Source organism: Cryptococcus depauperatus, chromosome 1, assembly GCF_001720195.1.
Source record: "Cryptococcus depauperatus CBS 7841 chromosome 1, complete sequence".
NCBI lineage: Eukaryota > Fungi > Basidiomycota > Tremellomycetes > Tremellales > Cryptococcaceae > Cryptococcus > Cryptococcus depauperatus.
In genome coordinates, this window is record NC_089468.1 from 1,402,539 (window position 1) to 1,427,378 (window position 24,840).

The 24,840-nt window shown below is 44.2% G+C and overlaps 10 protein-coding genes across 10 annotated transcripts; 5 read left to right on the plus strand and 5 right to left on the minus strand.

Moving 5' to 3' along the window:
• Nucleotides 1–101: 101 nt before the first annotated feature.
• On the plus strand, nt 102–1,204 carry L203_100521 (uncharacterized protein; the record flags this gene model as incomplete). The annotated part of the gene is made up of 5 exons (XM_066209980.1): nt 102–159; nt 220–323; nt 367–430; nt 477–604; nt 656–1,204. The coding sequence occupies 5 exons, from the start codon at nt 102–104 to the stop codon at nt 1,202–1,204; spliced, it is 903 nt and encodes a 300-aa protein (XP_066066077.1).
• Nucleotides 1,205–3,684: 2,480 nt separating this feature from the next.
• Nucleotides 3,685–5,010, plus strand: L203_100522 (uncharacterized protein; the record flags this gene model as incomplete). Its single annotated transcript, XM_066209981.1, has 10 exons — nt 3,685–3,712; nt 3,761–3,802; nt 3,865–3,881; nt 3,927–4,027; nt 4,087–4,154; nt 4,201–4,465; nt 4,512–4,569; nt 4,619–4,697; nt 4,746–4,904; nt 4,955–5,010. 10 exons carry the CDS (start codon nt 3,685–3,687, stop codon nt 5,008–5,010), a joined length of 873 nt encoding a protein of 290 aa, XP_066066078.1.
• A 2,442-nt stretch (nt 5,011–7,452) lies between these two features.
• L203_100523 (uncharacterized protein) lies at nt 7,453–8,083 on the minus strand (the record flags this gene model as incomplete). Its single annotated transcript, XM_066209982.1, has 5 exons — nt 7,453–7,491; nt 7,556–7,569; nt 7,629–7,709; nt 7,774–7,795; nt 7,913–8,083. The coding sequence occupies 5 exons, from the start codon at nt 8,081–8,083 to the stop codon at nt 7,453–7,455; spliced, it is 327 nt and encodes a 108-aa protein (XP_066066079.1).
• A 384-nt stretch (nt 8,084–8,467) lies between these two features.
• On the minus strand, nt 8,468–11,625 carry L203_100524 (uncharacterized protein; the record flags this gene model as incomplete). Its single annotated transcript, XM_066209983.1, has 13 exons — nt 8,468–8,798; nt 8,847–9,065; nt 9,121–9,359; nt 9,412–9,579; nt 9,635–9,908; nt 9,960–10,080; nt 10,127–10,208; nt 10,258–10,481; nt 10,530–10,689; nt 10,738–11,253; nt 11,312–11,341; nt 11,391–11,560; nt 11,604–11,625. 13 exons carry the CDS (start codon nt 11,623–11,625, stop codon nt 8,468–8,470), a joined length of 2,556 nt encoding a protein of 851 aa, XP_066066080.1.
• A 212-nt stretch (nt 11,626–11,837) lies between these two features.
• On the plus strand, nt 11,838–14,432 carry L203_100525 (uncharacterized protein; the record flags this gene model as incomplete). The annotated part of the gene is made up of 6 exons (XM_066209984.1): nt 11,838–12,204; nt 12,261–13,319; nt 13,368–13,528; nt 13,574–13,809; nt 13,860–14,076; nt 14,121–14,432. The coding sequence occupies 6 exons, from the start codon at nt 11,838–11,840 to the stop codon at nt 14,430–14,432; spliced, it is 2,352 nt and encodes a 783-aa protein (XP_066066081.1).
• Nucleotides 14,433–14,575: 143 nt separating this feature from the next.
• L203_100526 (mitochondrial import inner membrane translocase subunit TIM22) lies at nt 14,576–15,207 on the minus strand (the record flags this gene model as incomplete). Its single annotated transcript, XM_066209985.1, has 3 exons — nt 14,576–14,740; nt 14,796–14,998; nt 15,045–15,207. 3 exons carry the CDS (start codon nt 15,205–15,207, stop codon nt 14,576–14,578), a joined length of 531 nt encoding a protein of 176 aa, XP_066066082.1.
• A 347-nt stretch (nt 15,208–15,554) lies between these two features.
• Nucleotides 15,555–18,876, plus strand: L203_100527 (uncharacterized protein; the record flags this gene model as incomplete). The annotated part of the gene is made up of 3 exons (XM_066209986.1): nt 15,555–16,848; nt 16,907–18,808; nt 18,857–18,876. The coding sequence occupies 3 exons, from the start codon at nt 15,555–15,557 to the stop codon at nt 18,874–18,876; spliced, it is 3,216 nt and encodes a 1,071-aa protein (XP_066066083.1).
• A 115-nt stretch (nt 18,877–18,991) lies between these two features.
• L203_100528 (uncharacterized protein) lies at nt 18,992–20,755 on the minus strand (the record flags this gene model as incomplete). Its single annotated transcript, XM_066209987.1, has 5 exons — nt 18,992–19,247; nt 19,296–19,511; nt 19,557–19,874; nt 19,923–20,656; nt 20,705–20,755. The coding sequence occupies 5 exons, from the start codon at nt 20,753–20,755 to the stop codon at nt 18,992–18,994; spliced, it is 1,575 nt and encodes a 524-aa protein (XP_066066084.1).
• Nucleotides 20,756–21,234: 479 nt separating this feature from the next.
• On the plus strand, nt 21,235–23,968 carry L203_100529 (uncharacterized protein; the record flags this gene model as incomplete). The annotated part of the gene is made up of 5 exons (XM_066209988.1): nt 21,235–21,788; nt 21,836–22,048; nt 22,098–22,625; nt 22,677–23,597; nt 23,647–23,968. 5 exons carry the CDS (start codon nt 21,235–21,237, stop codon nt 23,966–23,968), a joined length of 2,538 nt encoding a protein of 845 aa, XP_066066085.1.
• Nucleotides 23,969–24,242: 274 nt separating this feature from the next.
• Nucleotides 24,243–24,759, minus strand: L203_100530 (uncharacterized protein; the record flags this gene model as incomplete). The annotated part of the gene is made up of 3 exons (XM_066209989.1): nt 24,243–24,354; nt 24,407–24,527; nt 24,576–24,759. The coding sequence occupies 3 exons, from the start codon at nt 24,757–24,759 to the stop codon at nt 24,243–24,245; spliced, it is 417 nt and encodes a 138-aa protein (XP_066066086.1).
• Nucleotides 24,760–24,840: the final 81 nt, after the last annotated feature.

A 24,840-nucleotide genomic window follows, 5' to 3' on the forward strand; every position in this document is an offset into this window, starting at 1 on the left:
TGATGACTATAAAAGGGCAAGGCGGATTGCCCATTCCTCATCTTTTACAACTTTCATCTTTTTCACCTAGAATCGTAATCAAGCATAAATCTACAGATAACATGGGAATATTTGGATCTTCAGACCCCGTAAAACAAGCTGAAAAGGCTCTTGCTAAAGGTGCGTGGCAAGTTTGAATAGTCAAGAGTTGGACAATATTTTGATAGTAAAAGTGTATAGAGGCAAAATCTGAAGAAAAGAGCATTCAACAGACCACCCAAAGCTTGATTCACGCAGAAAAGACGGAAAGCAAGTTGGCCAAGGCCGAGAAAAAGGCGGAGAAGGTAGGTGATTTGTTGTAGAGAACAGCTGCTCATTCACTCCAAGAATCATGAAAAAGCAGTCAAACTAGAGGAACAGGCTGCAAATATTCTTCACAAGGCTGAGGGCCGTAAGTTGGGAGGTTACGTGGTTGGTTGTTCTAATCATTCCTATAGAGCATGAGAATGCCGTTCACAAAGAGAACCAAGCCGCTTCCGAAGTCGACCAGAAGCACCGTGCTCACAGCACCGTCGTTCGGGAAGTAGAGCAGAAGAAGGCTCAGTTGGAAAGCTTACAACATAAAGTCAGTCATCAACAGAGTTTTCTTTAGGCGTTACCTGATGTCTTTGTACAGCACCAGGCGAATGAACAAGCTCGCGAGGCAAAGTTGCGTGAAGCTACTGCGACGACCGCAGGAGCCGACACTGCCAATCATCACCACGCTGGTGAGGCCGCCATGGGAACTGCTGGTGTTGCGGGAGCAAGCGGTATGGCTAACCATCACTTCAATAAGGAGTCTACTGCAACTGGTACAACTGCCAGTTCTGGTACGGGTGTAGCCCCAGCGCAACATGGGCAACAGTATGCTGCAGGTAATGGATTGCATTCTGGAGCCGCGTATGCCCAGCCAGCTCAAGCTGGTAATACTGTTGGAGGAGGGCATGTCACTTCGGGACTTTCTCAGGACAATGGCACTGTCACTGGAAATCCTGGAGTTGGCACACAAGATTTTGTTACACACGGTGCTGGACAACCAATCGGCGGCCATGCTCAAGGCCCGACTAGAGCCGGCCCTGGTTATCCAACTTCTGGTGGTGTTGACGGACACAGCGGCATCACGCAAGAAGGCTCTCAAGGAGTACATGAGGGGCAAAGAGTTGCCAACGCTGTTCGCCATATGTAAATGAGCTTATGGTATCGGTTCTCCAAATTGTAATTTGAAATATACGTTTTGTAGCTGATAATTTGGTTGATGAAAGTCTTGGGACTGGCATGATACATTCACAAAGCTCGGCTTTGTCTAGGAGCTACTCTGTTCGTGGTAGAAATGGTCAAGAGTGACTGACAATAAATATCCTTAAAAAGGTATTAGGAAGAACATACATGTTGAATTCATCTTGCCAGACTTTTCCATTACCTACGCTGCGCAACCAATCTGTGTATGGCTGTCTTGCGAGTAATGCTTATAGGACATCCAGAGAAATAAGCCATCAGCATAACCGACATCTTTTCCCTCTCAGAAATAAAATGTATCTGCCCCCACTAGCCTGGCCACGACTGGATTTTATTTTATTTTGATTTTTTTTGGTTTCACGCAACTGTCATCATGGCAAGGATTATTGACCGAAACATTTACAGACGCACATCACTTTACAGTAAATTTTATCCACGTCCACTATGAACTTCTTTTCGTTATTACATTTTCATCTAGCGTCGACAGTTTGACTTGTAGAAGGACTGCGTTTGCGCAAGGCAGTAGTTGTTGGTTTCCTTCCTGGTTCATGAATAAGATGTGAGTGACGGGGCCCCTATCCATGTTGACCGCCTTATTCTCCAAAGAATAATTATTCATGCGATTTGCCGGTTTCTCGTGTTTTCTCGTCCGCATTCGATGCTGTGGATTATGGACCATGGGCCGTCGACTTCCAGGCTGCCGGCCGAGTAAGTAGGATATAATGAATACTTTTTGCCGATGAATACACACGAATGAAGGATATAAAACATCTGTGTACAGTTGCTGGATAAAGTAAGTTGCGACGTCGGAACAAGGTCCAAGATATTGAAAGGTATCGTTTATCAGATCCTATCTGTCCGTTTCTTAGCAGGCCATAGATCCAGTAGAGTGAGATAGACAAGGACCATATGTGGACAGGCCATGTTATGAAAGCTGAGAGCTTTCCAACCTGTCTCTGGAAATCCACTAGCCCTCCTCCTATAATTGATTTCTTCACGCTCTTTACCAGTTGGCTTATTTGTCAGTTTTTGCCACACCTTTTGTTCACATGTCTGTCGAGATACTGAACTTGTCATCTAGCAGAAGCGGTGAAAATGTTCTTTTCGAGTGTCATTGGGGTAGCCTTATTTTCTCAAGTCACACTTGTCTTTGCCATTCCCATCTCTCCCACTGTCGATAGTGAGGCCCTCGTCAAGCATTGTTTTGAGGAAGTAGGCGGCATCATCCCAGCTCTGGCAGCAATACTCACCCTTTCGCCTCCGCTAGTGGCGTCAAGAGTACACCTATAACGTTTTTCTGTTCTAAATAACTCAACGCGAGGGTTTCTTTTGCTTTGGAACTGATAGGTGTTTGCAGAAACAGACTCATATTACCATTTTGCTTGCTCTTGGCGCCCCCACAGACCTCTCATGATGTCTCATTGACCAGGTGACTTGTTCTATCATCCTCATGACTGAGAATGAGCTTGCCGTTACTAAGAGTGAGGCTTCTTAGGAATGGTAAGTCGATGTGATGGTTGAGTAGCCAGAGACATGGTTTGACAACTACATTGTCAATTCTCTTGAAGATTTGTACTCTTGCGGTGGTTGCGCTACTTTGGGACAAGTTGGATTACCACTTTCTGATACTACCACATAAATTTGGGAGCAGTACTAGTTTCGACTGTACAACCATTACTAGTGTCGACTCTGTCTCGTGCCGGGCCGGTACTTGCCAAGGACAGCTGTCTTTTTCAGACACAGATAGAGCAAAACTGATGGAAAGTCTGGTTCGTTCTTTTCAGGCTGAATTTTTCTTCACCAGCAGCTTGCAGAATCACGCTCTCGTATCTAAAGACAGCTTTACTGCCAGTGCCAACTTTGCTGTTACCCAATCCATCACTTTTGCTGCAACCGCCTAATTCTTGACATTTATACAATCAAGGAAAAGGCACTGTAGTGTTGAACGGGCGACTCGACAAGGATACCAAGGTTAATAATGAGCTGGAGACAATGCTTGGTCTGCGACTTATCCCTTCGCCTGCGAGTCTTTCGCTTTTCTCTCGCTACTTTTCCTAGTTCCTTGAGTAGTATCCCGCTCTATACAAGCGTTAAAAGTTCCATGGGTAACGATCAATTGCTCTTGTTTGTTCCTGTGGCCCTTCTCTTGTTTGTTCCTGTGGCCCTTCTCTTGTTTGTTCCTGTGGCCCTTCTCTTGTATGTACAAGTCTTTTTTTTTCCTGCAAAAGTTTTAAAAGTCAATAATAAATAATGTTTAAAGATTATATGGTCATCAAAAAAACGAAGTCGAATCAACCAAATCCCATTTGATTCCGGACTTTTGCCCCGGATTAGCCGAAACCATTCACCAATTAATTGTTATAAAGAATATTTGAATCTATTTATATTTTGAACATTTACATAAGTTAAAAAAGACAACTTCTTAACGCCATGTCTTTAGAACCTAAGAAACCAGTCCGTACGTAGCGAACAACTAAAGTGTCAATTTGAGCTGAGGAAATTGCAGCTCTTCCGTTTGCCTACACCTTTGCGTCAGGTGCCATTGCAGGTAAGAACGACTTGATATCTCTGCTGTTGAATTGTTGAGCTTGGCGTTGACACTTTGAAAAGGATGTACCGAGCTACTCGTGCGTGTTTTGTCCTAATCATACGATCCTTGCTCATCGATATAGCTACTCTACCCCTTGGATGTAGTCAAGACTCGTCAACAGCTCGAGACTGGCAAGAATGTCAATATGATTCAAGTCTTTAAGAACATCATTGCTCAAGAGGGGTACATTCAACAGCATTAAAATGTCGTGACTATCACGTTAATCTCTAGGAACTTTCTAGTCCTGGCCGTTTATATAGAGGTATCCTCCCTCCTCTCATGTTGGAAGCTCCGAAGCGAGCTGTCAAGTGTATGTGGCTTTGCTAGCTACTTAAATACCTGCTCAAACCTTTTAGTTGCCGCCAACGGCTCTTGGGGCGCTTTCTTTACTAATAATGGCCAACGTCAAAACACGCAATCTATTGCTATCCTCACTGGTTGCTGTGCAGGTGCAACGGAGTCGGTGGTGGTTACCCCATTTGAACTGGTCAAGATCAGGCTGCAAGACAAAAGCTCAACTTTCAAGGGGCCTATGGAAGTTGTCAAGTATGTGCTCAACAAGAGCGGACCGCTTGGGCTATATCAGGGCATGGAATCTACTTTCTGGAGACACTGGTGGTGGTAAGCTTTCAGTCATTTGCAGGGATTCACTTCATGTGCGCTGTAGGAATGGTGGCTACTTTGGCTCTATCTTTGCTGTAAAGGGTCTTCTCCCTAAGGCTACTGTGAGTGTGGATAGTAAACGGGTGGGATGCCTTGCTTAATGACCTTCAGACCAAAAAACAAGAGTTTATTAATAACCTGACTGCCGGTACTGTGGGCGGCTTCGTTGGTACCTCCATAAACACACCTTGTCTGTAAAGTCTTGAACTTCAAATGTTTGCTGCTAACCTGTTTCCAGTCGATGTCGTCAAATCTCGTATTCAACTCCATGGAACCGGTGAATGGGCTTATCCTGCTCTCATCAAAGTTGCCAAGCAAGAAGGTATGGCCGGCTTATATAAAGGCTTTGCTCCCAAGGTGTTACGTCTTGCTCCCGGAGGTGGTGTTTTATTGTTGGGTATGTTTGTCCTTATATTTTACAATTGGTTATTAATCCACCACGACTAGTCGTTGAGGCGCTGTCCACTGTGTTTAGAAACTATCTCGGTCCTCCTTATGTTTAAGCGTCTGCGGTGTCTGTTAAAAAGGAAAACATGTAATAGTGTCACAAGTCCACAAACGGATCTGTTTGGTGACATTCTCGGCCGTTTTTGTCAATCACTCCAACGGTACCAACAGCCACTGTAACTTTTCAATGCTTATTGTATTTTATTCCGGACAACTCTAACGTTATTTTTTGCTTATTTCTCGTTCGCTGTCTACCTGCTAGCGTCTAGGCTTGACATTGCTTAATTATGGTAGGAAACTACACAAGACTACTTTCAAGCCGTTACATGACCATGCTACACGGCAATGACATCTCAATCTCAAATCCTTTTTTCTCTACTTTCTGTGACTGAATGGGAATATCCATGGCTCAAAGATAAATAATATTGATGTACCATGGTTATTAGCAACTTTATCAACCGCTTCATCAATACAACAGCTATATCCCAGAAACCATCTTCCCGACTTCGAAACCACATCATCCAGACAATCGGCAAAGCAACAAAACAACCACCGAGACGACCTCACGTCTTCCTCTCTGACTAGTCAATGAAGAAAACATCTCAACAATCCTATAGTCATTAACCGAGTCAAGTTTCGTTTCATCAAAAACCCAAGTAATCAATGTTTGTTTTCTTGTGAATCTGACCAAAACTCCTCAAACCAAAATTTTCTCCTTAATGTCGAGCCTTAACGTCCTAAATCATACATATTGATGGCTAATCAATCCAGTTCCATACATCACAATAGTATGATATAAGGATTGTGATATATCGTGTTCCAAAGAAAAGCCACAGCCTACATCAACATTTATATGAAGAATTATTAAATGTACGAACAAGCAGATATTCGCAATACAGAAGAATCGGCGGAATCCCAGGATCCCTGCATAGAAATGTATCTACTACTATGTACATAGAGCTTTCAAAACCCATCTTTTGAATGTCTTTTCTGTCCACAGTAAAAAATAGCTTAGTTCAAACATTAAGAAAAGCAAGTTCGCCAATTTAGACTATGCCGATACGAAGCTCTGTTCCGACCTATGTATGGATACGTATAGACCATGACAGCTGCTGCGATAGCCACCTATAGCCATGGTTGACGATACGTTCCAAGATATGTGTGGGATGACTAAGTCAGGACGATCATGCCAATACAGCAACAGAAGACACTTGCGCTCTGTCGTATCATTCAACTGTAGGCGTTGGATGACATCGCTTATCGATACAGACTGAAGATCACCAACGAGCCTCCTCTTGTGACATTTCCACAAGTAACGACTACCAGACAGAATAGTACCCTTCACTCTGACCGCCTAATCAAGCTTACAATTCAGCGATTCTTGATTAAAGCATTGGGGAGCTCCATGTCAGAGAAATTATTCAAAATCTGAGACCACTAGAATTTCTTTTCCCAATATAGGATTTACGAGAAAGGCTGGTCTATTGGCATTGTGAGGCTATTGAAAGAGCTCGGATGCGGATGCCAATAAGCAGGTTGGTGTCAGAACCTTGGAATTATGACATGGAATATAGCCAATAAATAATAATGCAACGTAGATTGCATTATTGTGACCTTTTGGTACAGAGCGTGGATATTAATTATTGGTAATATTCATGACAGTTGGACCCGATTATTGAACCTTACCCTTTAACTTGTCCTTTTGAAAGTGGAATTCAATCTTGGGATAAGAATTTTCGATAATCAGTGAGTGACGAGAATAGAAGCCTGTTAAAACTTGCCATTAATCGCAAGCACACCACAATTCCGACACACCTTATGGCTTGATTATACAATGATCGTTTTGAATGCTCTCAAAAGAAAAAGAGACCGGAAAGAGCTATAGAAGGCCCATCAGTCGCCCTCTTTATCTTCAGCCTGGGCTGTTTTGGAGAGCGACGAGAGGGTCACATTCTAGAGGAAATCGGTAGTTTGCTATGTTGCAAGAAAGACATCAATATTTGAAGAGTACTCATGCTTCAGAAAGATTGGCAATTATCATCAGAGAGTTGTCAAGAGCTTCTTTGTCCCTTCTCCAAAGAACACGCTTGCTGTTGAAGATCCAGATTACACTTGAAAAATTGGTGAAGACGAAAGTCAACGTAAAGTCAGCAACCTGTCATTCTTCAGCTTCTATTATCATTTCAAACATATACCGGAAATTCCAAAAACTACACTTTGATGCAAACTTTATGATGAGGCTGCAAAGCTTATCTTCCAGCACGAATGTGTTTTCATCGATGAGAATCTCAGTGAAACGTCATTGTCAAGCAAAGATCGAGAACGACAAGCGCAGACATTCGTCAATACAGCCATCTTGGAGCCACAAGAGAATGACAACCAATGTCCTGAGCTGAGTCGTAAGTCTGACTTTATGCATTCATCTTTCTTACAACAAACTACTGTTTTGTTTCCTTTCTTTTCTGCCAGAGCCAAGTCATTACAAACTCGTTCAATCATTAACGTTGAGTAGAGGCACGGCTTGGACCAGTTCGAAGCTGTTTGCAATGGCTCGTCAGCGGTAGGCTGCAGATAACAATAAACCTGTATAGTCAAACGCACATCACCAGTATAGACTAGAGAGATGACATCAGCACGCGTCACATTTGTTATACAATCATGGCACAAAACTCACGCTGCCTGCCAATAGCGATACCGGCACCGACACAAGCGGCAGCCACAACGAATGCCATGGGGTAAAGTTCTACGGGAATGTCTGAAGAAATATGTTGTCAGGTTTCGTCGTGATGTGGAAAGACACTGTGATCTCTTGAACTTACCTCGAAGGCCAAATCTAAAAATCTAGAGGATGTCAGCTAGAGTACATAGCAACGGCATAATCAAAGTCTTGCGTTCGCCAAAGACATTCATCCATGCTCCGGCTCCATGCTAATAGCACATCCTGTGCAAGACACTTACCAGCTTGGACTTTCCACCCCTCTGGTCTTGGGTGTTCCACCTTCTCCCAGCCACACCCAAGCCCAAAGGCGAGATTGAGCTTTGAGGTCTGGCTCCTATGGCTACTGGTCGACGAAAAGCAGGACGGAAGACGGCAGATGTGTTTCTGAGAGCGATGCTAGTTGAAATCATGCTGATAGATATATAATTGATATGGAAATAACTGAGAAAGTGGATAAGAAATTGTAAAGGCGATTTAAATTCTTTGTTATATGGGAATTGCTCTAGACTCGGTAATTGAATTGTCCATATGACGTCATCCGAAGGGATATTGGCTTTCTACAAAATGTGGAATAATAAGAGTAATCCAGGTTATATATTTGCATACATAGATTTCGGCATATCTGCCAAGTTCTAAGCAATAATCCAGACGTTCAAAAATGCGTTGATAATAGATTCATGGCCCGTGGATAGGCAAGAAGGTATCGAGATGGCATAGTTGAACACTCTGAAAGATCGTCACAATTTGTAAGAAAGTTTTACTTGAAGTTGGGTCCCTTGTTTTTATCTTGTACCTCAGGAAGCGGATTTTTCAGGATTGTTATCATGCCTCGCATGAGCAAGTACTTCCTTGATGAGCCTCATGTACACACCATCATCGCCGTCACCTCCTTCAACTTCTCCTTCAGTTTGATCATTGACTGCCTTCTCGACAAATTCCCACTGTTCCCTTTCGTCCTTGTGTTTTTCTATCCAGAGCGCGTACTCGGCCTCTGTCCATCCGTGTATCTCATGTGGTAATCGTAAGGGTGATCGAACAATAATGTGGTGAAGAACAATTAAAGGTGGAATATGAGCTGTTTCTGTCGGATGGGCTAGAGACTTGAGATCGGCAAATAAGAGTGTCCTGTAACCAGATCAGCCTAGGGTAGTAGTACATGATGGATGGAGTCACCGAAAGGATCTCAATGCCAGATACTCGTCGCCTACCACTTCAACTCTCACTACACTCTTTGCACCCTGAACCTTGCCAGTATTTAGCAGAATGGTGACACTCATTTCCAGCTCCGTCATATCTCCTGTCAACTTGAGAGAACCACTCTCACCCATTGGCCGTGCTATACTTGCATGTAATAGGAATGTCCTGATGATAAATTTGCTCAATGATAACACCCTGGAATAGCAACCATCAATTTCAGTCTTGTATTGCGAAAAATAAGATCACGCGCCAGTTTTTCATGAATTCGCCCAGCCCCATGCGCCCAAGTATTTCTCCCTTTACGTATCCTAATTTGTCAATCAGATCTTGCATGTATGGGCTCCCACCGCCAGAGTCCATGCCCATTGACATTGGGTCAACAGGCTTAGCAAAGTCTACTCGGTGTATTCGAGAGAGGATGGAGGCTATTTCTTTACGAATGGCCACATCCAAAGAATCTGTCACGCGATTGAAGGTTGACTCGATCAACTAAGACAGAGAGGTGAGCGTCTTTGGTATAGTGGTATTAGCGATAACTAACATCGATCGAAGGATTGATGATTTCCCAGACTTTGCCCACGAATTCTTGTTTCACGTACCACAGATTTAGCCAACACTGGTAAAGACATCCGACGAGCTGAGCATTAACGTGTTGAGCAGGTGTGGCGTTTGGTCCAATGAGACTTGTCGCTGTAAAGTCTTTTATCAACTAGACAGAGCTTAGTAATAAAACTAAGAGATAACGAAAACATTCCGTGACTGACCATTCCTTCCATCTTCTTCATAAAGTCTGTTAAGACTCTATTAGCATTTCTCGCCACACTTCTGACTAGAAGAGGATCGAATCTCGCCGAATCTAGCTCGTTTGTGATTGTTCTCGCAATGCTCACACCTTCTCCCGGTCCTGGTGGGTGACCCCGAGCAGAAAGATATTGACTGATAGCAGAAGTGACTATGTCATTCATGCGAGTAGTAGAGCGAGTAAGATATTGGCTTTCCAAAGTAGAAACAGAGCGAAGCACAAGCACCGTTTCAGGACTATAGGGTATTGTAAGCATTAATCTCATCAAACATCGAAGAGAAAGATACCTCTGATGTTCGCGTGTATAGACAGTGTCTGTATGAACCGCTATTTTGGAAAAGAAGTCGTGAAAAAGCCTAAGTAAACGAGGATAGCCTGTACTCAGTGCCTGTTGAAGCCATCCAGATGCTTTTGAAAGTCAGTACCACGTCTATCTGCATACTATACGCCCAACTTTTTGTCACTTCCTTTGACTGAGCCTCAAACGTTTTTGCAAGCGTTGTCCAAAAGGTAAAACTTGGCTTTTCATCTAGTTTCTAAAAATTTATCAGGCAATTTCAATCCACTGTTTGGATATGCACAAACCTTCATAACTTCATCCATGAATTCGGTTTGAGTGACACTATCTTTCTTAGCTCTCAAAACCTTTTCCAACGTGTACACCTTAATGCAACAATTTGCCACATCGTCAATGACGGCCTCTAATCTTTTCCAGAGAATGTTAATCCACAGCTGGGTAGTGGAAGAAGTTGGTTCTGTGGAGAAACGGCTTCTTGACGGAAACTTGAGGGTACTGTAAGATCCTCCGTCTTGGACCAGTCTTCAACGATCAATCTTTTTGTATTGAGATGGCTCACCTTTTGCAGCAGCTTCCTTGCATATTGCAGCGGAATCAAATGCTCTAGTCACTCGAAGAGTGACGGCATCGTTGAGATCTGCTAACAAGTTTTCCACAAGATCGGGTAACAGTCGAAGATTATGAGCTGTTTGCAGCGCCGACGCTAAAAGTGTTTGATTCTACAGACAATGTTAGTATTAGATGCTCGCCTGAGATCCTTAACCCACTAATTCCTGGAGGCCTACAATCACCATGCTTTCCATTTCTTCTATGATAGTTTCTCTTGATTGCTTGATCAATGGCAGATATGTCTTCACAAAATTAAGTTCTAACAGTGGTATTTGCTGGTCTTCATCATCTTCATTATTATCCCTCTCCTTCAATATCGCATCTATTTCCGCACAGCTCAAAGCTGCTTTAGCCAGCTCTCGCTTCTTTTCCGACTCCCCATTTTCTTGTCCAATTCGATATTCCACTCCCTTCATAGGTTCGAGCTGACCTTCTAGACGACGAGCTAGAACGACAAAGCGGCTCGCACGACGTGCCAACTCATTAAGTTGATGAAGCATCTGTTGGCGCTTTACTAACGTGCACATCTGAGTGTAGGGTGTGTGTATCTTGGTGTGTAGGCGGTCGATGGACGTGGAGAGAGATGTCAGTGAAGAACGTATGGGTGCGAGATGGGAAGACAGTGATAGAGAAGTGGTTAGATGATTGAGCAATAGATGATGCGAGCTTATGACCTGTATTGCTATATTATTAATCGACTACCCTCATGTAACATAACAAGCCAATATCTACCTCTTGTCTGAGCTGTTTGGTAACATCCTCCTACCAAAACGTCAGGTTATGTCGGATGTCCTCAATCATTCCAACACACAATTCCATAATTGAGTCTTGCGAGCTCAGCTCCAACATCAGCGTCGCCTCTATCCTTGTCTTCCTTCTTGTTTGTCCCATCAGGTTCGTCAGGCCTATATACCTGCCCTTTAAGAATGGCATTCGTATAGGCGTGAACATTGAATGCGTCAGATAGAAATGGCTTGTGATCTTTTCCCAGTCAGCTTGAAGTTCACATATATACAGGGCTTACCTAAGAACTTTTCATTGACCATGCTGATAGTCCTAATTCAATTTAAAAATTGATCTTCTTGAATTACTCTGTCAACCATTAACTTGTCCATACAATTCCCAAAAAAGCCAATGTTATCAAAACTTATTTGAACGGCCGTTAAGATTTCGCCCAGGCACGATATCTTCTGATGATTGTTTTCAGAAATCTTAAAAAGTTATCAAAACATTTTTCAAAAACAATATTTAGAGCATTATGCCTAAAGAACAAGCCAGAAAACGAGGAAAAAGAAAGGCAAAGGTTCAAGAAGAAGGAAATGATCAGCCAACGAGCCATGTCATTGAACCGGAGCCCTCAACTTCTGCCGGTATCCATCCTGCCAGGGCAGCCATGCTCGCAGGTAGGCCTATCCCTGTAGAACCAGTGCCAGAAGCTCAAGAGTGGAATGAGGATATGGGAGGTCTACAAGAAGAAGGCCAGGCAGACTGGACTAGAGGACCCAGGACTGAATCAGAATTTCCATTTGGGGTCTTAGATCCGGATGTGAAAGCATATTTTAAGAATATTGAAGAGCAGATTAAAGATTGGGAGGGCGTTTCCTCTGAAGGAGAAGAGCGAGAAGGTACATCTCCTTGGGAATTTGTGTATTGATATGGGCTGACAGCATATAATTTGTAGACCGACAGATTTTTCTCTCCTCTATCCTTTCAGAACTTCGCGGTCACGAACTATCAGCATCAACAGACCCCGAGACTTCTATCGTTCTGGAACGATTGCTGCCATCTCTTAGCGACTGGGGCCGAAGGGTGATTGGCGATTCTTTTGGAGATAAATGGGAACAGCTTTTGAAGCACCGATTTGGAAGTCATGTTGTGCAGACTTGGATGACACTGGCTGCTGATACGCTGGATCGCGAAGCTCGAGATATCTGGCCTCCTCAACAAGCCAAGCAAGACCCCAAGGTTGGCCAGCTACCGACCATGACATCTCTCTTTTCACTTCTTTTATCAAATCTGCTGCCTTGCCTCCCACAGCTCATATCATCTCCTCACGCATCGCCTCCAATTCGTCTTCTTATGCTTGTGCTAACTCCGAAAAGAACACTTCCTGCTTTAGGCGAGGGTAGAGATGATACCGGCTTGATTCGAAGCAAACGATCAGGTAAATGGAGAAAAGGTCAGGGTGTCAAGGGTAAATCGATTTTGGGTGAAGATGAATCTATCAACAACTCCAAGGCGTCCAAGCGAAAATTGCCAAGCCAACTAGAAAATTCAAGGAGAGAAATCCGAAACATTCTCATGAAAAATATCGATAAAGAGGAGTGGAAGGCCATGGGTGTGGATGCCGTTGGTTCTGCAATAGTACAACTTTTGTTGGAATTTGAGGTTAACGAAAATGATGCAGAGAGAGAGGAATCACTATTTGATATTATTACTGAAGGATTAGTATCTAAACTCGCTTCCCGCAATGAGAATAAGCTTGAAGCAAAGCCATATGTTTCGTCATTGCTTTCTTTCCAAACCGGCACTCGACTCTTTGAGTCTCTTCTTCATCTCGCGCCCTCTTCGACTTTTATCGCTTTATGGGAAACGTACTTTGAAGGCAAGCTGGGGAAATTAGCTGGCCATCCGTATGCCAATTTTGTTGTGGCTAAAGGTGTGGCAAGATTGGATAAGGAAAAAGTAGTGAAATTAATTGAGGAAGTGAAAGGAAACAGTGGCGGCAGAGGATTAATTAGTAAGTCATGTCGTCCAGACGCGAGATACAAGCTTAAGGTTGTGATAGAGGCGGCAAGAACCAGTGTTATCCAAGCACTTGTAGATCGATCATTGATTATTAAAGAATTTCAAAGCGATGTCTTACAACTAATTTCCTCATGCCTCGAGCTTCCTGCTCATCTAACTTCTGTCCTTGTCCCGTGTCTCATGACTCTCAGAACTTATCCTGTGGGTCGTGTTATAGAATACAATCAGAATGCTGATATCTCATAGATATATCGATTGTTGTTGACTGGTGCACCATTACCCACAGAAGACCCATTACTAGAGAGTTCAGACAACATTGATGTCACTGCTGAAGCTGAAACTGCTGCGGCTGCTCGCCTGGCTGCATGGCAAAATCGAAGACAAGTCAAACACAAAGACGATTTGACGCCCAACATCCAAGGGTGTTTGATATTACAGGGTATGGTGGGAATGGAAAATATCAATGAGGCTGTCCTTGATAGGTGAAGCTACTCAAATCTGGCAATAGACAAAGAGAGTTGACGAGTAACAGTCTGACATCCCTTCCGACTGAAACACTTCTAGCTTACGCAAAATCCCCCATTGCTTCCCGTTTTCTGGATAGAGTGTTCATCGAATCTACTGTACCACTGAAATACAGAAAGAAGTTGATGTTGGTATTTATGAAGAGTTATAAAGAGTTGGTCCAAGACAAGTTAGGAAGTCGCGTTGTCGATACCATTTGGGAGAAAGCTGATGGTTATATGAAGGTATGTTGCATCAATATCAGGGTAATATACTAATTTGAGGGCAGGAAAAAATTGCTCGATCTCTGGTTCCATATGTAACTGAGCTCGGAGGTTCACAGTATGGGAAATATTTCCTTCGTCGAGCAGATATAGTGCTCCTTGATCGTAGGCCTGAAGAATGGAGAGAGAAAATTTTGTCTGTAAAGCATCATTTTGCTCACCAAAAGACCGCTTCCATAGCTCCTCCCTCTAAGCCAACAGCAATCTTGAAAGAGCAAAATCAAGTTGAAAATGACATGAAGAGGAAAAAGGAAAAGAGGGATGAAATTGATGAGTTGTTTGAGGGAGTGGAGAAGAAGAGAAAAATCAAAGCATAGAGCAACATTGAACCACTTTAGATACATCAGTGGTATATCTATGCATGATTTAGAGCATTACAACAATGAGCTGAGTGTATCTAAAAGATTATTTGATCATATCTCCCTAAACAAGATGTCAGATTTAATCGCAGCAACAAAACTTACTCCTTAGGTGGGCTTCGCAACCACCAATCAATGGCTGCAGAGAATACGGAAAAGGCAGCACCACCACCAAGCATAGCTGTAGGTCCAGCATTCCGGGCTAGAATGGCACCTGTGATAAAGCCAGCGGATATGCCATTGTACATGTCATTTCGCGCTCGATACTAAAGGGCAAGTGAATGAGTAAAAGATTTTGAGCAAAAAATGCAGAGCACCTACACCTTCAATACAACATTCCACTCCAGAGTAAAGCATACCGACTTTGGCAAACCCTCTTCCGCTGGACCACATGTTCCTTCCCATCTCCTTGAATACAAAAGCCGTTTGTTGTCTGGTGGAAAGCTGAGAGGATGCCCTAGATAAAGGGTCTTCATATGCAAAAGTCGCAGACATGAGGGAGAAGAAACCACCAAGAGCGAGACCTGCATGCCGTTTAGAGTAGATTTATACAACATTGATACCACCCACCACCGACACCTGCAATAGCCACTTTTAATGGGCAACTTTCCATCACCATCCCCATATATCTTTGATATTTCAAAGCCGTTTGCAGCTCCTGTCTCTCCCACTCTGTAGTTCCAGGAGGAAGAGGCTCCTGACCAGGCAGATATATAGGTGGGAGTAGGGGCATTGTGTTTGGAAGTGGAATTGACATGGTAGCTGGTTGACCAGACTCTTTTTATCTTGCGTCTGGTGTTATAGATGCATTTGAACTTTTTTTTTCTGTGAAAACCATCTATCAGGATTATCAACGGAGTAGAATCGACCTCCGCTCAGCACAAATCGGTCTGTGCGCGACGCGTTCCATTTCATCTGAATGTGTTGATTGTACTTTATTTTCTTTTCTTTTTGCAACTTAACTTCACAACGATTTCAATGTACTGACCGTAGGCGTATCTGCAGAGACTGGGAGCTCTTGTATATTTAATCTCTTCTCCCTTCATACTATTGGGCTGTCGTCTATGGCCGGCCGACGAGATGAGCAGCAATTCTCTCTCAAAAAGACGCTCAAAACAACAGGCAGAGAATTGGGACGATGATTTCGAATTCTCTCTTCCAACACCAAAGAGGTCAAATTTGGCCAAAGAAGGTAGTCTTGAAGACGAATGGGACGAGGATTGGGATAAATCGCCTCTCTTTCCACCTGCAGCTGCAGTCGGGTCACGCTCCACGCGTGGGTTATCCTTCTCGCGAGGATTTTCAAAGATACCATCCCCTTTAAATGTTCTACCAAATTCTTGCGAGCCCCTGCGACACTCTTCCTCATATTCCAAGGATTTACCTCCCTCTCCTTCACCAATCCCTTCATCGAGTCAGACGCCACATCGACCTCTTCTCTCAATGAAGTCAAGCTCTTCTCTTACAGGGGAACAAGAACAAAAGTCTCGACTTAGGTCCGGGTCTACAGCAACAGATACCGATATCACCCCTCGCAAGAAACTCGTCAAACGTCAGCCCTCTGCACCATTCATGCCTATACTGAGCAGTCGAAGAAAAGTCAAAATATCAGCCTCTGCGCTGTCATGTTCTTCTGATCACCGGGAGGGTGAATGCTATGATCCCCACTGTCTATCTGAATCGGCTTCAATACCTGGGTATTCAAGATCCTCGACTCTTACTACATGGCCACTTATGGGATCTCCAACCAAGTCAAAAGTAAAACTTACCCCGTTAAGCACTTCAACAGGAGACGCTGGAGGTAATAATAGCTTTGCATCTACTGTGAAAAGGCTTGGGTCTTTGTCTAGAAAGCACGGGCGTAGAATTTCTGGTGGCTGGAAATTTGGTACTCAATCGTCCAGCTCATCGTCTAATTCTGGTGTGGGAGGAAGTGTCAATGTTGGGTCAATGTTGACGCAACCAAAGGAAGGGAAACCATTGCCTCTCGCGACTGTTATTGGTTCGCCTGTCAAGGAAGATACAGATCAGGTAAGCAAGACCAATGACCTGACAGACTCGCCTGTAGTGGTAGACCATCCCACACAGCCTCAGCAGCAACAACAAAAGTCAAATCATCGCCCTCAACCTTCGGACCAATGGGATCAAGATTTCCCTATTTCTTCGACTATGCTCTTAAAGCTCGATCAGGTTGAGAAATCCGCGGCTCACGAAAAGACATTATTAGCAGAGGCAGAGAAAAAGAAAAAAGAGGATAAACAGAGACGACGACAAAGTTGGAATGATTTTGTGATTCCGAGGAATGTCATGGAGAAGCAAAAGGATTTAAAGGAAGGTATTAGTGCTGTCAGGCAGTTCGCGGGTGGTTTAGACAGTCAGTACAAAGTCGTCTCATACGGGATGATTGCGCGTTATTTATGGTGATTAAATAGCTCTCAAAAACCTTGTATCGATCCATTCCGAATTGTGTAATCACATCTACTCTGCCGGTTCAGTCAACCAAACCTTAAAATTCGATGCTCTGGAAGCCGAATTCGCTCAATGGTGGGAGATGGCTGTCGTTCTTATTGAAGTTGGCTCCACGGGCAAAGATGGGGGGTTCGTTGCATCTGTGGAGAGCCCAAAAAGAGAACGCAGAGTGACATTAGCTACTGAAGAAGCAAGATCTGCTGGAGAAGTTTTAAAGCAGGTTGTTCCCCCTTCTCCTTCATCGTCCTATCTGCTTCTTCCATCAAGCTTTGCAACAACTTTGCAAATTATATCTTCGACCCGAAAAATTTCCTTACCTGATCCAGAGGGCTCGCCTTCATTGAATGGTCCCCCACGTGCTTCGCCACCTCCTGAACAATGGCGTGCCTCGACAGGCCGTCAGGATCTTTCCAGGCGCCAATTAGAAGTACTCAAGACAATGCTCAAAACACCAGTATCCAATAAATCTAGCTTGAGTAGAAGTGCTGGACGTCCAACCATGATGCGAGGCACAACTACGTTATCAGTGCGAACTGGATTAACGGAAAGATTTGAGCAGACTGCCGAACCAGAGATTGATCAAACCCAACAGCTGAATCGCACGTTAATGCTTCGTGATCAAACTCAACTTCGCATCAATACTTCCTCTCCTCAAATTTCAGATACTGATGTCGTATTGGCATCGAGTAAACTCAAGGACAGTAGAAGAATGAGCAAGGCTGGCCTTGCCGGACTTAAAGAATTTTTAAGGTCTTTGAAGAGAGAGAAATACGATAGTGAAAACGGGGAAAAGAGACCTGCACCCAGACGAATCAAGTCTCGTTCGAAAGTACGAGAAGGCATTGTTTTTACAGAAGTGGATCAAGGCAAAATTAAATCTAGCACGTCTCCCATTCGTCCAAAATCGCCAACCAAGATAAGTGGCTGGTCAAGAAACCCTCAGTCTCCTTCTGCTGCGTCCTCGTTGGCCGAAGATCAAGACCAAACTTCGCGCAGTGCATTTGCTGCTCTCGGACCTAGCTCTTCTCCTTTCTCGACACCTGGTACAGTTCTCGCCTTACAATCGCAGCTATCATCTTCTCGCATCACATCTCAATCTCCTGTCCCCGTTGTCACTCCATCAAAACCAGCAGCAATACCCAAGCGACCCAACATACGCAACATCTTTCGAACAAGTTCTGGTAATTGGGGTGATTTAGTAGGCGTATCCAATAGTTCGCCATCTTCAGTAGGTAGTGGGAAAGATGGCTCCCATAGTCTGCGTAAAAGAGGTAGCACACAGCTTCTCGAGCAGAAAAGCGGAAGATTGACCAAAGACAAGGATGAAGTAATAGATGACAAAAGACGAACGCGAAAAGAAAAAGCGCGACCGCAAACTGCGGGATCTTTGAGCGGACAAATTGCTGGTGTAACTAGAAATAGCATATCTGTCAGCGATCCTTTACCTCATCTACACAGAGGACATTCTGCTACTGAAATAGAAATCACAATAACCGAAAAGGGAGTAGCTGAGAGTGATATGACTCTTAAGCCCAAAAGAAGGAGCTGTAATACCTCCACCAAACTAGGTATAGGGTGGCCAGAGAAAAAGACGGATGAAGATACACACAGCCCAGCTTCACAGCTTATCCCCGACGGGCTTCATGCAGCTAGTACATCTACAAGCAATGCAGTTAACATAGCTGGCGAGACGGGTCGAGAGACAGAGGACGAAGAAGAAATTGTAGTAGCGCTTACACCAGAAAATCTGCCTGCGTTATTGGAATATTTGAGACAGTGCGAGGCAAAACTTGAAGAATGGAAAGAGAGAATGACGAGGGAAGGCTTAATAGGTATGATGGACAGACAAGTATCGCGTGTAAATGGTTAGTCGTTTTAATATACCAAGAAAACAGACCATTGATAATTGTTAGGCTTTCAAACAGAAAAGTAGATCTGGGGAGAGCAAATTGTCTTCTTGAATGGCATTGTATTACTGGTATATTTCAACATTGCATTTAACACAGCATGTAATCTTGATGCATTCGTTATGTTCATCAAGTCTCTTTTTATCCACTAATCACTGCCCGATCTGCTTCACTCTCCATGACAAGCACCCGTTTCAACACACCCAGCACTGCTCTACAAGCCCTTGTCCATCCTTCTTCAGCACTAGTATCCGTACTCGGACTGGCTTTGTCGGCTGTATTGGTCAAGGATGCTACGCTTCCCAACCCCATTATAGACATCGATGGAAGGCCCAATGGCATGGACGATATACCTGGTAAACGGATTGAATGGCCAGAGATTTTATCTTTATGAATCCTGTTTTTCATATTAGCACGCTTCTCTTCACTTTTTTGAAAGACATACTCAATGTTACCCGTTGCCCATCCTTTTCCTTCTTTCTTACCAAACTCTATCAATTGCCTGAGACAGTCTAGGAAGGCAATGATTGCGTGATTGAATCGCCTGTTCTGCAACAGGCGAGCAGGGGTGATATCTGACGAAGCATAGAGTTCATAGGATGATTTAGAAGGCGGTAATTCATCTATGCGAGAGGATGAACCTAGTGGGACAATTTTATAACTAAGATGTATGTTGGTAACGTTCATTAGCCATAGATATACGTACTTGTCGAAAACACAGCCCACTTTGTCCGCTATTCTATGTAAGCAAAGCGCCACAAGCCCCCAGGCTGCATTGATCTCTTCCCATTCAACCACAGGTCTCCCACCTAGTCTCAGCCCATTAATCGTACCCACTGTCGTGTTTGAAGCTGAAGAAGGTGAAAGAGGAACGTGTCCAATCTGAAAAGCATCGTTATAGACATTGGTTGATTCGAGATGGGCGAGAAGGGAACGAGACAAAAGGAGAGATGTTTGTGATGTGTTGAGTGCAGAAGTAAGGTGAGCGATGCGTGCTGAAAGAGAAGCATGGGAGAGAAGGAACCTGTAACGGGGTAAGAGATGGCGCCATTCAAACACTCGAGTCACATACTCATTTTCTTCCCTCTCGACTTGTTCTTCGTCGGCTTTGACTCGCATTTCTTCTTGCCGTACTTGGTCCAACTCCTTTTCCTTTTCCTCCAAAATAGTCTTCAGCTTCGCTTCCTCAATCTTCAATTCTTCCTTTCTCTTTAGCAGAAACTCCCATTCCTCGGGCGATCCTTCGATATCATCCTCTCCCAAACCTTCGTCACTGTAATCTCTTTGTGCACGTTTTGATTTGGATTTCATCCGTTCCCTATTTCTCAGTATGCCTTGCTCAAAACCTATGTAAGCGTCCCTTTCTCTCCCGAGCTCTTCGGCCTTTTTCTGGAACTCCAAAGTCAAGAGTGCCGTGCATTCCGTGCACAGAGGATGCGAGATGGGAGTATTGGCAGACAGAATGGCGTGCAAGTGAGCCGTCAAATTAGCCACATGTGGCGGCGAGAAAGATTGCGTGTTTGGTGTCTTCAATGATGGGTACATGACCGACTCTGATAGCAATACAAAACTCTCAGCCACACTCCGGCCACCTACTTTGCTTGGTCCAGCACCAGGCGATGACAGTCCATTTGCTTCTGCCCATATCCTGGCAGCTTCACGGGAAGACGGTGGCAGGGCAGCAAGCTTGTCTGCGGGACGAACCGGATCTGTAGGTGACGAGGCTGAGGTTGAAGGGAGCGAGGAAGTCACGAGAGCGTATTGAGCTTGCGAAAGCCCAGAGACGGAAGGATCCAAAACGAGTTGCTCATGCGGATCTCAGTCATCGACACAAATGCCAAGTCATCCTCTTACCTGGTTACACCTTTGGCATAATTCAATTTCTTTAGCCTTATCCGGACTCATAATGGTAAAAAATAAGAAATAAATAAACCATTGACAGATCCGCTAAAGTTGAGAAATGAGATTAGATATGATAAGATGAAATAGGAAAAACCGCTTGTGAAATTTGATTCCGTCCATGCCTTTGGTCGGCACTGCCTCCACTTCCGAGAATCGCTCCATTTCCGCCAAATGATGACGGGAAGAATGAGTCTTCTTTGCATTCACAACAGTGAATTGGGAAAAAACTTGATGTTTTAGAGTCCAACATTATACTATATCCCATCCACTTCCGCAAACAGAAGCTTTCGGGCGAGAAAGAGTCGCAAACAGGTGGAGTGGATGGGTGGTTATAAAAAGCAGCTAGGTGTCCCTCTCTTGTCATCATTCCTATCGTTCTTGTTGAATTATAGAAAGAAAAAATTGTGGTAGGCAAATAATTTTTCTATTGATCTGCTCAAACTCAACTGTATTGCAGACATACGTCTCTCACATCAGTCAACATGATCCTCTTTCCTCTCACGCTGCTCTGGCTTGGCAGCTCTTTCACAGCTCAGAGTCACGCTCTGTCATTGAGAGCCACAGCGGACAATGAAACGTCAAGCTCAGCTGCCAGCAATGACTCTGTTTCGGCCTCATACAGCATGACCAACAGTCCCACCTGGAGTGAAAGTGCTACAGCGTCTGCCCAAGACACTGCATCTCCTACACCAAGCAGTTCTACTTCTGACGGGAAAACCATCTCTTCAAGTCATACTTCAGACATCACCTACATCTCGCCTCAGATACCGGCGCCTCTCAACGCTTCCTATGTCTACTCTTCCCCCAAATGGGTTGAGGCTCACAGCAAGGCCAAGGAATACCTCCAAGACTGGACTATTGAGGAGAAGGTCACGTTGACGACAGGTGTGGGATGGCAGATTGGTAGATGTGTGGGCAACATTGCAGCCATTCCCAACAGAAACTTTTCTGGTTTATGTCTGCAAGACAGTCCTCTGGGTGTTCGATTTACAGACCACGTTTCTGCTTTCCCTGCTGGTATCAATGTAGCTTCGACGTGAGTTGAATATTATGCTTGCTTGCAAATAGCTAATCAGCGTATAGGTTTGACAAAGATCTCATTTACGCTCGAGGCTATGCCATGGGTAAAGAGTTCAAAGGAAAAGGTGTAAATGTAGCTCTTGGGCCTATGACCAACATGGGTCGTGTCGCAGCTGGAGGCAGGAACTGGGAAGGTTTTGGGGCCGATCCCTATCTGAGTGGCTGGGCTACCGAGATGACCATTCGGGGTATGCAGGACGCTGGAGTTCAAGCTTGGTTAGTCTTATGCCCGTCTCAAAAGACGAAATGCTTATTCCATGCTCAGTGTCAAACACTATGTCGGCAATGAGCAAGAACGCAACCGAACTACCTCTTCCTCCAACATTGACGACCGAACCCTTCATGAAATCTACACTCACCCCTTCCTCCGAGCTGTCCAAGCCGATGTGGCCTCTGTCATGTGTTCTTACAATCTTATCAATGGGTCATGGGCTTGTGAAGATCCGAAAACACTCAACGGCATTCTCAAAACGGAATATGGTTTCCGAGGCTATGTGATGTCTGACTGGAGCGCCCAGCATTCCGGAGTACTCTCTGCCAATACTGGCTTGGACATGTCCATGCCGGGCGATATTGAAATGGGAAGCTTGACCAGCTATTGGGGTTTAAATCTGACAGAATCCGTAAAGAATGGAAGTGTCAGTGAAGAAAGATTAGACGATATGGCTGAGAGAATTATGGCTGCTTATTTCTTGGTGGGTCAAGACAAGGGCTATCCTGAGGTCAACTTCGATTCCTGGAAACCTGCTGGATCCAACAATAGTCATGTGGATGTCCAAGATAACCATTGGGAGTGAGTTTTCGCCTTGATCCCTACGCTCACCATCTCTGACGAGGCTTGTAGAATCATTCAACATATCGGTGCATCTTCTACTGTACTCCTCAAGAATGAAAACAACGCTCTTCCGCTCAAGAGACCTCGCAGTATTGCCCTCATCGGTTCTGACCTTGGCCCTTCCCTCCGAGGACCAAACGGTTTTGCTGACCGCGGAGGGCTTTCGGGCACTCTTGCTATGGGTTGGGGCTCAGGTACTGTTAATTTCCCATATCTCGTCGACCCCATTTCTGCCATTTCTCTTCAGGCCAAGAAAGACAAGACTTCCCTTAATTGGTGGCTTGATGATTGGAACCTCTCCGGTGCAAGTTACTGGGCCACCGATGCTGAGGTAGCTATTGTTGGTATTGCAAGTGATTCTGGAGAGGGATATATCACGGTTGACGGAAATGAGGGCGACAGAAACAACCTCACAGCTTGGAACCAAGGCGATGAGCTCGTCAAGGCCGTCGCAGCTGTCAACAACAACACTATCGTCGTTGTTCATTCTGTCGGCCCCATGTTAATGGAAGAGTGGATTGACCATCCAAATGTTACTGCTGTCCTCTGGGCAGGTTTACCGGGACAAGAGTCTGGTAATTCTTTGGTTGATGTCCTCTATGGGGCTTACAACCCCTCCGGTCGACTTCCATACACGATTGCCAAGAAACGGTCTGACTATTCAGCTGATATCGTGTACACGGATACCAACGAGCCCAAAATTACTCAAGTTGATTATACTGAAGGTCTGTTTATTGACTATCGACACTTTTTGGCGAAAAACATTACACCACGGTTTGAATTCGGTTTTGGGTTGACTTATACAAAGTTTGAATTCGGAGAAGTGAGCTTGCAGGCCATAGAAGGAAAGAGAAATGTACACGAGGAAAACCCGAAGGTTGATGAAAACACGAATGGCACTGTGGAAGCAGGACATTCGCTACTTGATTAGTAAGTATTTAATTTCCTCTGTCTGATTATTTGTTGATGGTTCAAATAGCCTTCACAAACCTAAATGGACAGTTTCTGTTGATGTGAGTAATGTCGGTGATGTCAACGGATGCGAGATTCCCCAACTTTATCTTGTCTTTCCTCCAGAATCTGGAGAACCGCCAAAGGTCTTGCGTGACTTTGCCCGAGTTAACCTTGATCCTGGGGCCACTCAGAAAATATCCTTTAATCTTTCACAATACGATGTCTCTATATGGGATGTTGAGAAACAAAAATGGGTTGTTCCAAATGGAGAGTTTGGTATCGAGATTGGAAAGAGCAGTATGGACAAAGATGCCAAGAAGAGCTCTTTTTGTCCTCAAAGCTTCTGATTCCCTTAGTTTTCCGTTATAATCAGTGTGAATAGGCTAGAATAGACAACTTATGGTATAAATATGCATTTATATTGTTGATAAACATGAGCGGCATACTAAGCGCTTTGAATGACCTATGCAAACTTCAACAGCCCTTGGTCACAATGAGAGGATCATTGTAGGATGCGTCATTGTCTGTATACGCGTGCACCAGGTCGATGAATGCCAGCTCAGATGGATTCTGATGCGCATGGAATAGCAAAAGTAGATTGATTTGTCTTTGTCGACACAATCAAGGTCTGCTTTCCGACTCTTCCATTTGACTTTGCTCTTCGCACTCCATTTTCTCTTCCGCTTGACATTCTCGAGACGTTGGTTCAAGGTTTTCCTCAAAACCTCTCGGCCTATATATATTAGCGAATTATCAGGAAATTCAAGTCAAGATTTAAAGCTTACCAATTTTCAGATTTCTTCCATTCTTTCACATCGCCTTTATCAAGGATATGCAAAATTTCCCCCACAAGTCTTGTCTTTTCATCCGCAACAGTAGGAAAGAGATTGATCACCGCAAAATCACCTGTGATTCGGTCAAGTTGCAACACATTGTAGTCTTGAAAGATCATACCTCGCATGATGAACAGCATCTTGTTTCTTTTGAGAGGCTTAGATACTTCTACCAATCGTTCAATCCCTTCAGCGTCAACGCAGAGATAGTTGTTTGACCCTTGAGGAGCTCCAAGTCGGACAAGATGATGAGATGATGGAAGGGGTGGGCCATATGAAGGAGTAGATTGTTGTTTTCGTGCCATACTGATAGTATTGATTCAATAATCGACGGATAGCTTGAACTAACTAGTTGGTTAAGAAAGCTAGACTTTGTTGTTGTAATT